Below are 12,164 nucleotides of genomic sequence, written 5' to 3'. Positions count from 1 at the left end.
TGATCTTTGCACTATTTGTATGGCTGAGGCCACACCGGTCCTTCCCCAGACCCTTTCTGTGAACCTGTCAGTCTATGGAACCTATCTCTATGGAAGATGTCACATGTACTTTACAGAGAGTTTTGATACAGTCACTTTTTTGCTTTATTGTGCACATAGAATTGAGCTAATTGTCACCAGGAGAGTTTTCACCTAACTGTGCTGTGCTTAAATATACCTAAAATAATCTACTTGGGGGTTAGACTCCTGGCGTTTGAGCCAACACCAGCTACTTAGTCTTGTTGAACTAAACTATCTTCTTGCCTCCCTAAGATCACGACTCTGCAAGCTGTAGCCCTCTTTCCCGTCCCACAACAGACACACTAACACACACACACACACACACACACACACACACACACACACAAATGTAATTTTAAAAATCCAGCTGTGGCTCAAGCCTAATAAAGTAGCTTATTTCTGCTACGTGGTGGGCAGATTTATTTGGGGAACAATAGGGATGAATATATGCCTTCCGCAGGCAAAATCTGCAAAAGTCACCTAGAAGCAGCAGGTTCATGTGACAAGGATGCTGAGCAGAGACCCAGAGCTGGTCAGGAGCTTCCACCAAGTTACCACACCAGGCTGGACCACTCTGGGGTTGGGAGTCTGAAGTTCCGTTTCCCAGAACCTCTGAAGTCCTGTCCTGTGGAATGGAGTGTGATGTCTAGGGACAAATTCTCTTGCTGTTTCCAAGGCTTAGCGTGCGGAAAGCATAGGAGAGGCCCCGAAAAGGCTATAAAGGAAAGGGGCAAAGAAAACATGATTCGATTGAGGGTGGGACTTGCAGCGCAGGCCTGTTAAATTCCTGTGTGCCCTAGACCCATCAGAAAGATGTGTTTCCACAAAGACGAAGCCCTCGAGCCCCTGTGAGGTCTCCATGGTCCCTGATTAGCTACTGACCCATGCATTACCATTGTATACATTCTATAGTGGGGCAAACAGGTTTGGAGAGCTGAGTCACTCGCTTAAGGGTACAAGGTAGGGAGCTGGGATTTACAGACAGGCCCCATTGACTCCAGAGTCTGAACCACCACCCTTGCTCAGCTATGATTCACGATGTCATGCTGAGCCTGAGCTAGCCACTCTAATGAAACTTGTAGGCCTGCACTTATGACACATACCAAGGCTGGCTCCTGTCATTTGCAGACAGCAGACAGGTTGGCATTGATGCCTTGCCTGTTCCATAGTCTTTCAGGGATTTAGCCTTGACTACCCTAGAAACTGGACTATGCCTTCTTTTTTTCCATGACCCCAGGGGAGCTGCTGCTGTCATGGCTGCCATTTGCCTTGTGGGAATGTAAAATCTGGGCAGGTTCTTGGTTTGTAGGTGGGGGCCCTCTGGTGGGTGCGAACCTGCACCTTTGTATGTTTTGGTGTGGGTGTTTTGCTGGGCAGCCCCCTATGCAAATAGCCTCCTTGACATCTCTCGTCCCCTCAGCAGCCTCCCTGTGGCTCCTCACAGCTGAAGCGAGCCACCAAGGGGACCATACCCTTCATGTCCCCCCACCCGGTGCCATCCAGCCTACAACCCCAGGAAGCACCTTCTCCTCTACAGATTTCAGTTCTGAGCTCAGTAACCCCCTCCTGAGGCCTCCCTCACCCTCCCTGGGAGCAGTTTCTGCATCCTGCTTGTCATTCCTTGCACAGTCTCTGGTATGGCTGTGGTCTCCTAGTTGATCTACAGAGTGGCTTGTTTAGACTCCCTTCCTAGCAGGATGTCAGACCCACCTGTGGGATTTGTTTCCTGTGGTGTACAGTAAGGACCACCAGCTACTGCTGAGTGGTGGGATTCAGTAGATAGCACAACTAATGCTGAGCCGGGGCATCCTGGGGCCACATCAGTCAGACAACCTGCTCCCTGTAGTACTGTCTGGCAGAGTGGGAGAGAAGACAAGACTTACGGGGCACAGGAGGCACCACTGGCCTAAGCTAGAAGTGTGAAGGCAGCAGACTAGAAAGGAGGAGGTGGTCAGCTGGGCACTTGGAGGGCTTGTGTTTTGATGTCGCCCTCCTGTGGCCAACAAGAGTATGATGGCTGTCTAAGCAACCATCTCACCTCCACTCACCAGCCAATCTTCACTTTATGGAAAGTGCCTCTGTTGTCCCTTCCCAGGCTCTGCCACATTCTTGGAGTCACCTCCTGAAACAAGAACACACAGCCCATCAGAACAGATGTTCCACTTGAATGCCTGTCTTGGCCTCCTGTGACCGTCATAGAAGTCTGAATGCCTTGGCACAGCACGGCAGCTGGCCTGGGGCTCCCATTTGAAATGAATCTGCTCATTCTGTACATGCAGCTGTCCCCTGGCCTCAGCAGGGCTCCTGCCTGCATTTCTCTGTTTCTTCTTTAGCATGCTGGGGATTGAGCCTCAAGCACACTAAGTGCCGTCCGTACCTTTGTGTCATATCTTTGGCTCTCCTACCTACCCAATCCACCCAGCTCACTCATCACATGCTGTAGCCATGGGGGCAGCCACAGGGACAGCCAAAGGGGCAGTCATGGGGACCGCCACTCTTCCCCCAGATCACCAAACATGCCCTTCTGCTACTAAAGCCTCTAATTCCGTAGCCTGAGTTTTCTTGATCCCTCCCTAGGAAATCCTCTGATAACCTGGTCTGAAGGGTCCTCATGGTATCTGGTGTGTGACATCTGGAGCCTTTATCACCAGGATCATGAAGTGACCATGTAGGCTTTATGGGTACTTCAATTTCCTGCCTGGGCTACTCTGACGGGATCTAGGTTCATTGCATTTGCAGATGGAGCCACAGCCCTGAGTCACCTGTGAGCAATGTCTGACAAAGACATGCTACATGAACGGAAGGGTGATGAGTGGATGGTGGACAGGTGGATGAGTGGTGGAGTCATGGAATGGGTGGGTGAGTTGATAGACGAATAATGAATAAATGAATGGAGAGATAAAAATGGATAGGTAGGGTAGACGAATGAAACGGGTAGATCAAAAGATGAGGAAGGAAGTTCAAGAGAGGGATGGAAGGAAGAAAGAATGGATGGAAAGATGGGTTGGATGGCCAAAGAGATGAATGGAAGAATGGGAAAAGGATGAGTGGATGAGTGGGTGGGTTGGTGGATGGATGGATGGGTGTGTGGACAGATAGATGGAAAGATAGGTAGATGGATAGAAGGGTAGATGGATAGAAGGGTAGATGTATGTATGGATGGATGGGTGGATGGGTGGGTGGATGGATGGGTGAAAAGATAGGTGGGTGGGTGGACAAATGAATGGCTGGGTGGATGGATGGGTGAATGAGAAGATAGGTAGATCAGTGGATGGATGAGTAGCTGGGTGGATATATGGGTAAATGTGTAGCTAGATGAGAAGATAGATGGATGAGAAGATGGATGGATGGATGGATGTGTAGATGGGTGGTGGTGGGTGGGTGTATAGAAGGATAGGTAGATGAGTGAATGGATAGATGGATTGGTAGGTGGATGGGGTGGATGAATGAATAGATAATAGAAGGTTGGATGTAAGGATGGGCAAATGGGTGAGTGGGTGGGTGGGCAGGTGGGTGGGGTGGATGTAAGAATGGATAGGTGGATGAATGAGTGGATATATGTATGGATTCTCAGATAAATAATCAGAAAAATGGATGAAGCCGGGCAGTGGTGGCATGCACCTTTAATCCCAGCACTTGGGAGGCAGAGGCAGGCAGATTTCTGAGTTTGAGGCCAGCCTGGTCTACAGAGTGAGTTCCAGGACAGCCAGGACTACACAGAAAAACCCTGTCTCAGAAAAAAGAAAAGAAAAGAAAAAGAAAGAAAAGAAAAATGAACGAAGGATCATCTCTGATTCCCTGCATGAGGGTAGGAGAGACATAACTGTGCCCATCCCCAGATTCTGACAGGAGTGTGAGAACATGATTGCTCTGAGCCCCTCTCTGGCTCACATCTGGGTCCTGCCCAGTATCATAATGACAGGTCTCACCTTTATTTCCCAAACCTAATCACCATTTCATCCTCTCTAACTTTGCCCTGGTCTTTCAAACATTCTTCTTTACACACATGCCTTCTTCCCTTTCTTGTGTCTTCTTCAGAGAAAGAGAACTTTCTTCATCTCACCTGGATATTCCTTGTGAATCCTCTGCCGTAGGACCCGCCCCTCTGCAAAACCAGCAAAAAGAGAAAGCTTTTAGGAGCTTAGAAGCTGTGTTAGTCAGCTTCCAGTTACAGCTCTGTGCAGATATTTTGACATTATTTTGAGGGACAAAGGGGACCTGAGACCAAAGAGTTTGGGAACTGCTGTCTGGATCACAAAGCTCTCTGACCACTGGCCCAGGAGAGCAGGTAGGGGGAGGACCTCAGGGTGGTCTTGAGCACAGTTTATTCTGTGTGTGTACATGTGTGTGTGATGTGTGTGTGTGTTATGATGTGTGTGTTGTGGTGCGATGTGTGTGCATGTGTGTGTGTGATGTGTGTGCATGTATGCATACATGCATGTGGTGTGTGTTCATGAGTGTGTGCCTGTGTGTGCTTGGAGGCCAGAGGAGGACATTAGTATCCTGCATTTCTTTTTCTACCTTGTGCCGTTGAAGTAGGGTCCTTAGGACCTGGAGTTAGATGGGTGATCAGCAGTCCTCTTAGCCCTATGTAGCCCAGTGCTGGCTATCACACATGGCTACATCCAGCGGTTTGTTGTTGTTGTTGTTGTTTGTTTGTTTGTTTGTTTTAATGTAGACTCAGGTCCCTATCCTTGCTCAGCAAGGGTTCTCACCCATCTCTCAATTAATTCTCAAATAGCCCAAAAAAGCACACATGTCCATTTCGGGGAGGGGGAGGTGGAGAACTGTTTTAACAGTGCTGGGCCTTGATGGTGGCCCCAGTAATGTTCCTGTGGCTCTTCCATATTCCTGAGGTTACTCTGAATATGCGGTTTGAAAAACTAGATTTTTTTTTTTAACAGTGTCTTGCGGTTACTGTGGCACATGTGATCCTGTACTCTGCTGAGAGCTTGGTCCTAAGGGAAGGCGAGGGGCTTTAAGATGTTTCCAAACGCAGATATAATCATCACCAATTATTTCTAAGTAACAGCCCTAGATCGAGACTAGGAGAGTTCGCTTCCTCCTGGGACTCTAGAGGTGTTCCTGCGGGAGAGGAGGCATGCACAGCACACACAGGCATGTGCCGGTGCATGCACACACAAGTGTACACTCGGGTGCATACATGAGCTTTGCAGCTCATGGTGGGACAGGTTGCTGACCTGATTCTTCCCCCTTCCTGTTCCAGGAATAGAGGTGCTGCACACTCACTGAGGAGCTGCTGTGTGTCCAATGGGACATAAGCACCCCCACAGACATCAACTCAAGCCTTAGATTCCGCCCATGTAGTAATTACCATGGTACCACCCCAAACCCCAACTCCATTTTACAGATAGAAAAACTGAGACTAAGAAAGTCTGGTGAGAGAGTGAGGGTACCCAGGAAGGAAGCAGCAGGCTGTGAGCAGTTTCTGATGTTTCTGGGCTGCAGACTTGTCTCCACTGAATTTCATTCTTGGTTTTGGGCATCCATGGTGGGGTCTTGTTGAAGAGCTTGTTCTCCATGCTTAGCTTCCTTAAGAAATGATCCCATTAGGATTCAGACTCTCTAGAACTTGTCTGAACTGGTCTTAGAAATCATAGAATCAGGGCTGAAGAGATGGCTCAGTGGTAAGAGCATTGACTGCTCTTCCGAAGGTCCTGAGTTCAAATCCCAGCAACCACATGGTGGCTCACAACCATCTGTAATGAGATCTGACTCCACTCTTCTGGTGTGTCTGAAGACAACTACAGTGTACCTATTATAATAATAAATAAAGAAAATATTTGAGCTGGAGTGAGGAGGAGCTGAGCAAGTGGAGTTGACCAGAGCGAGCAGAGGTCCTAAAATTCAATTCCCAATAACCACATGAAGGCTCACAACCATCTGTACAGCTACAGTGTACTCATATACATAAAATAAATAGATAAATAAATCTCTTAAAAAAAAAAGGAATCAAATGAGCAAGATCAGGAGACCAGAAATGACATCCTGGGGCAGCTTAGTTGGCTGAGAGTTGCCTCGCTGCACAAAGCCCTGTGCTCTATCCCCTTGTACATAAACCTACGATGGTGGTTCATGGTGTAGGCCTGTAATCCCAGCAGGAGAGGGCAGAAGAATCAGAAGTCTAAGGCCATTCTTACCTACAAGTCCAGGCCAACCTGGGCTACATGAGACCTTGTGAGAAAGAGGCAGGGATAGGGGCTTCCAGTTAACCTGGCTGTTCCCTACAGAATCTTAACTAGCAGCTTGACCACTCTGCTCTCAGCTTATTGCTGAGAGTGAACCTTGTCACTCACTGCTTTATCCATGACCTTCAGTGCTATCGGAGAAGCAAGGATTCTCAGACAATTCAAACTGTGAGGTTTGGGATGGCTCAGCAAGTAAAGGTGCCTGTGGTGTACCCAAGCCTGATGACCTGAATTCAAGTCCCAGAACCCACGAGAAGCTGAAGGGAGAGAAGGGGCTCCTCCAAGTTGGGCACAGATCACGCGTGGACCATGGAGCATCTGCTTCCCCTTCCCTCATCATACCACATACACAATAATAGATTTAAAAAACGCAAATTCTGTGGGGTTAAAGACTGATCAAGAGATGGATACACAAAATCCGGTGTCACCCAACACCTGCCTGGCTCCACTCCCAGAACTCTGCATGTTTTCACCTGACCCTGTGACAACAGGAAGTGGTCACATTTTACAGGAAAAGAAACTGAGGCTCAGAGAGATGAGGAACTTGACCCCAAGGCCACCCAGGTAGCAGACACAGACAGAGCTGGAGTTACAGATGGGAGCAGGGCACAGAGGGATAGGAAGTGGGGCTCAAGGACTCTGAGCCAGGCTTGGGGTGACGAGGTGTTCTCTGGCAATGGGGTTGGGGTCGGTCCAGGTCAGTTTGGACCAGCAGCGCTCACCTGCTTGCCGGCGTTGCTTAACACACTGTCCATGGTTGGGTATGCCCTGGGCTGCGTCCCCTGGCCACAGGATGTGGCACTCATAGCCTGAGGGACAGAGGAGTGGCTCTGCCCCGTCCTCAGTGGTGCTGCAAGCCTCTGCTGTGGAGGGATATGGGCCAGGTCTCAGACAGCAGACCTGGGGAGCAGACACTGCATCCCATCCAGAACAGCCAGTTTCGACCCTCACCCAGATGCCAGGCCGTGTCTGTGCCTCTCACGCAGTGCACACATACACTCTGACACCAAGCCATGTTTAGACATACATGTGCACTTAGAGAGGCCAACTCCCACCTTCTGTCAGACTCCAGGCTCTACCTATGGTTTGTATACAGACATCTCAAGAGTCCGCCTCCCATCAGCATGCTACACACGCACACAATCGCAGCACCCTAAATGCACCATCGTACAAAGAACAACATGCAAACATATGTACATCTGCATACCCTGAAACATGTACACATAGCTACAGCCACATGTGTACATAATACAACCAACCACAACCAACACCTGTATACACATGCTTTCACATATATGTGCTTATTCACAGAGACACATATGTTCATCCACAGTCACAAAAACAGGTGTGCACATAGTAGTGTACCCTGTCAAATATGGTCTACATGAGGGTGTGCAAAGTCACACACCCAGATGCATACACGAAAGTACAGTTTCCCCAGCAAGTCTCAGGCCTGTATGTGAGTCCCTTTAAGAAACGGTCCTCCGCCGAGCAGTGGTGGCACACGACTTTAATCCCAGCACTTGGGAGGCAGAGGCAGGCAGATTTCTGAGTTCGAGGCCAGCCTGGTCTACAGAGTGAGTTCCAGGACAGCCAGGGCTACACAGAGAAACCCTGTTTCGAAAACAAAACAAAACAAAACAAAAAAGGACTTTAGGGGTGCCATACCCCCTTCCTTCTCATTCTATCCAGGAAAGAGGCCCACTGTCAGGGAGAACCTTGTTCAGGAACTAGGCTGGCCTCCCAGCCAGCATCCCTGTGACCCAGTCTAATGAGGAGGGCTAGTCCTGATCTGGGGACCTTACACACCCAGCGGCAAGTACCTTGTAACACTTCCTCAGGACCATCCAGCAGCCAGCCGTTGCCACCAAGCCATCGTGGTTTGGGCTGCACCAGCCAGTCTAGAACTGACAGAGAACTGGGTAAGAGGGAGGGAGGTCTTCCTCCGGCGGGGTCATGTGACCAGCCCCGGCAGGGGGAAGGGCGTGTCATCCCATAGAAGAGGTGAGGATGGCTCTCCACACACTGCCCTGTGGGACATACTATAGGCTTGCAGCATCTAGGCTACATTTGCCCTCCTATCCCCCAATCCCACAGGCCAAGCGCTAAGGCAGAGTATAGGCAGGCTACCAACTGAGCTGTGTCCCACCTGGATATACAGATATACATGTATTTTGAATTTTGGACGAGTATTTTCTCTCCTTCGACCATAGGAGTCATCAGGTTGGTAGCAGGTACTCTTAGCCTCTTACCCCCTTGCTCTCTTATGGGCTGAGCCATCCTATAGATTGAACTACCCTTCAAAGTGTGGAATTGTACAGAGGTGACATTGTCCCTGGGCTGAGTATATTCCATGCTGGGGGCTCTGTGTGTGCAGGTGAGGCAGCTGCACCTAGCAGGAGCTGCAGAGGTGTGGCTGAAGGCTGCAGGTGAGCACCCAGGCTAGGCAGCAGGTAGCTCAGTACAAATACAGCTCAGCTCTCTCTAGGTCAGCATTGGGCCCTCCTGCCCTCCAACCCCGACCCCAGCTCAGCTTACCTGGCGGAGGTGGCACTGCCTCCAGGCAGGCATAGGCACAGCCATTGTAGCAACAGCGCCTGTGTCGTGGGCACTCAGAGTCAGCCTGGCAGCGTGTGGCCTGACAGGCCCCCGGGGGCAGTGTCCGTGGGGGTGGTGGGCAGCGGTCTGCGTGGGGCTGCCTGGAGCCTGTCGCTGCAACTTCTTCAGTCTGTGGGACATAGTGGAAGGACATGGACCTAGGTTCTCAGCCTGAGCTTCCACCCTGGGAAAAGAGTTATCTGGGTAATGTGTGGGGAAGGTCTGGGGTTGACTTGCTGTTTCTCTGTGAGTCCTCAAAGAGATGGCTTTAAGAAGGAAGCAGGAAAATAGGGAGGGAGAGAGGGAAGCAGGAAAGGAGGGGGAGGGAGGGAAGAAGGAAGGAAGTAGCTATAGAAGGAAGGCAGTTTTGGAGTGAATGCTGGGGCAGCAGTCTGCATGCTCAGCATGACCCTCTATGAGACAGCTCTCATCTGTCTACATGGATCTGCACATACATGTATATACATGTAAACACACACACAGATACGTGTCCATGTATATTTCTATAGAAACATAGTTTTGTTTATGGTACATCCATATACCTGGAACTTGGAGAGTTCACATATCACACACAAGAGACTATATTGACACCCTCTTGGATACATCTTGCACAATAGAACACTTGATGGCCAGAAGGTGGTGCTGTTTGGGGAGGGTAGCAGAAACTTTTGGAGGGAGGGTGTGGTTGGGGGGAGCAGATCATGGACCTACCTATGCCTGTGAAGGAGATACTTGGTCCCTTCCTGTCCCCAGCGTCCTGATTGATATGATGTAAGCAACCTTTTCCACCTCACATTCCTACTGCCAGTATGCTAAGCCTTGCCAAGGCCGACAGCCACAAAGCCAGCCAACTATTGACGGAACCCTTGGACACTGTCATGTTTCTCTCAAGTGATGTCATAGTGGCAAACCAGACTGACAGGGCTGGTATGCCAGTCACATGTGTGTCAACTTGATATAAAATATAGTCATCTGAGAGGAGGAAACCTTGGTTAAGGGAATGCCTCCACAAGATCGGGCTGTGCTGTGGGCCAGCCTGCAGAATGTTCTCTTAGTGACTGATGAGGCTGGAGAGATGGCTCAGTGGTTAAGAGCACTGACTACTCTTCCAGAAGTCCTGAGTTCAATTCCCAGCAACCACATGATGGCTCATAACCATCTGTAATGGGATCTGATTCCCTCTTCTGGTGTGTCTGAAGACAGCTACAGTATATAAATAAATACATTTAAAAAAAATTAGTGATTGATGGAAGAGGGTGGAGCCATCCCTGGGCTGGTGGTCCTGAGTTCTATAAGGAATCAGGCTGAGCAAGCCATGAGGAGCAAGCCAGGGAGCAGCGCCCCTCCATGGCTTCTGCGTCAGCTCCTGCCTCCAGGTTCCTGCCCTGACTGTTTTGGGTGATGAACTGTTGTATGGAACTGTGTGCAAAATAAAACCTTTCCTCTCTAAGTTGCTTTGGTCATGAAGTTTCATCACAGCTGTAGTGACCCTAACTAAGACAGCTGGTGGGGTGGCAATTGAGGGTAAAGGTGCTTGACGCCTAGCCTACTGATTAGCTTGACCCCCAGGACCCATATGATGGATGAAGAGAGCAGACCGATGACTACCTACCTGCAGGGAGTGACATAGAGCTGGAGAGATGGCTCAGGGGTTAAAAGCTCTTGCTCTTGCAAAAGACCCCGATTTGGTTCCCAGCATCCTCCTGGAAGCTCACAGTCATTTGTAACTCTAGCTCCAAAGGGTATGAGTTCATCTTTTGACCTCTATGAGCACTAGGATGTACATAGTGCAGATATATACAAGCAAGATTATATATATATATGTATATATATATATATATATATATATATATATATATATATATATATATATATAGAGAGAGAGAGAGAGAGAGAGAGAGAGAGGCAATGATGGTGCATGCCTTTAATCCCAGCACTCAGGAGACAGAGGCAGACAGATCTATAAATTCAAGGCCAGCCTGAGTTCCAGGAAAGCCAGAGCTGCACAGAGAAAACTTGTCTCAAAACACACACACACACACACACACATGCACACACACGCACACACGCATACATATATGAAGTGACTTAGGTAGTCAGGTCTTGATTATGTGCATACACATTCATCAGAACATACGTGTTTTGTGTATGTGTATATGCACTATGTATGGGGAGATGAAGATGGGAAGACTGTGTGTCAAAATGGCAACAGTGGTCCACACTTGATAACTGAATTATGACCTCTTCTAGTTCATTTTTATATACAGGGTCTCATGCACCCTTCTGGCCTTGAACTTGCTGTGTCGCTAGGAACAACCTTGAACTCGTGGTCCTCCTCTCTCCACCTCCCAGGTGTTTCCTTCCTAGCTGAAATGACAGCTGGGCTTCCCTGAGGCTTGTGATGGACATGTGCAAGCTGTTCAAAATGGCTCTGCAGAGACAATGTTTGCTGGAGCCAGAATTGTGCTTCAGCACCTGGCAGCTGCGGCTGCTGTTCACCTTTATCATGGAATCTGGGGAATGTTCAAAGTAGCTGGGCTGCATAAGAGAGATCTAGCCCTGGGAAGGGTCTAACAAGACCCAGAGGACCCAAAGACCCTGCTGCCAAACATCTTAGCTTATTTAAAGAAAAAAAAAAGGGGGGGGAGCCATTTGCATTAGACATCCACAGTCAGTATTAACACTGCTGTTTGAACATGTTCCCGCTTCACTCTGGTCCATCCACATTCTACTGAGCTGTCTCATCCAGTGTGCTTGAGTAGGAGTCAGCTCTGTCCAGTAGTCATGGTGGCTTCAAATCTGGGTCCTGGGATCTGCCGCAGATCTGTAATGTGATCTTTTTCCATGTGGGAACAACATGGTTTTATGACAGACACATTGAGACATGCAAGGTGCCCTGAGTGGCATTTGTCCCTACATCTAGCTCAATCTGTCTTCTGGATGGATCACCTTTCATCCCTCAGCATGGATATCCTCCTGAAGGTGGTCTTCCTTCACTAACAGACAACATGGATCTTCTGGATCAATCGTTACTCACACACCCTTTGTGCCGCCATATCTGAGGCTGCAAATGCAATGCACTACTGATGATGTCCTGTAGAGGGCGTCTGGTCACAGGGAATAAGTCCTGCTTAGACTATTTTCTGGAGTTGGTATGGGAGCAGTCAGTAGTTTTGTTTCCTGTCCAAGAGCTGGGAGGCAAGTGTGCTAGGAGGCTCTGGCCTACAACGCGCTTCACCAGAGAATCTGCCTCTTCTTGCTTGCACAGATTACTCGTTCAATTTGTGAAAAGCGGGG

General features: G+C 49.1%; 1 protein-coding gene across 3 annotated transcripts in view; it reads right to left on the bottom strand.

Annotated features, from left to right (window-relative positions):
* Window positions 1–443: 443 nt before the first annotated feature.
* Window positions 444–12,164, bottom strand: part of Wfdc1 (WAP four-disulfide core domain 1) — a 21,546-nt gene continuing 9,825 nt past the window's right edge. The window contains exons 1-7 of one of the 3 annotated variants that reach the window (XM_031337304.1): window positions 9,579–9,738; window positions 8,808–9,051; window positions 8,093–8,176; window positions 6,992–7,132; window positions 4,124–4,165; window positions 2,109–2,182; window positions 444–775 (exon numbers count right to left, since the gene is read on the bottom strand). In XM_031337304.1, coding sequence (XP_031193164.1) covers window positions 2,124–2,182; window positions 4,124–4,165; window positions 6,992–7,132; window positions 8,093–8,176; window positions 8,808–9,021 — 540 coding nt within the window. In that variant the 5' untranslated portion in view covers window positions 9,022–9,051; window positions 9,579–9,738 and the 3' untranslated portion in view covers window positions 444–775; window positions 2,109–2,123. Of the gene's footprint in view, window positions 776–2,108; window positions 2,183–4,123; window positions 4,166–5,477; window positions 5,614–6,991; window positions 7,133–8,092; window positions 8,177–8,807; window positions 9,052–9,578; window positions 9,739–12,164 lie in introns of those variants that run through there. The other 2 variants (XM_031337303.1, XR_004109439.1) reach the window with 2 other exon arrangements.

Source organism: Mastomys coucha, unplaced genomic scaffold, assembly GCF_008632895.1.
Source record: "Mastomys coucha isolate ucsf_1 unplaced genomic scaffold, UCSF_Mcou_1 pScaffold22, whole genome shotgun sequence".
Taxonomy (NCBI): Eukaryota; Metazoa; Chordata; class Mammalia; order Rodentia; family Muridae; genus Mastomys; species Mastomys coucha.
This window is presented reverse-complemented; position numbering and strand designations above follow the sequence as displayed.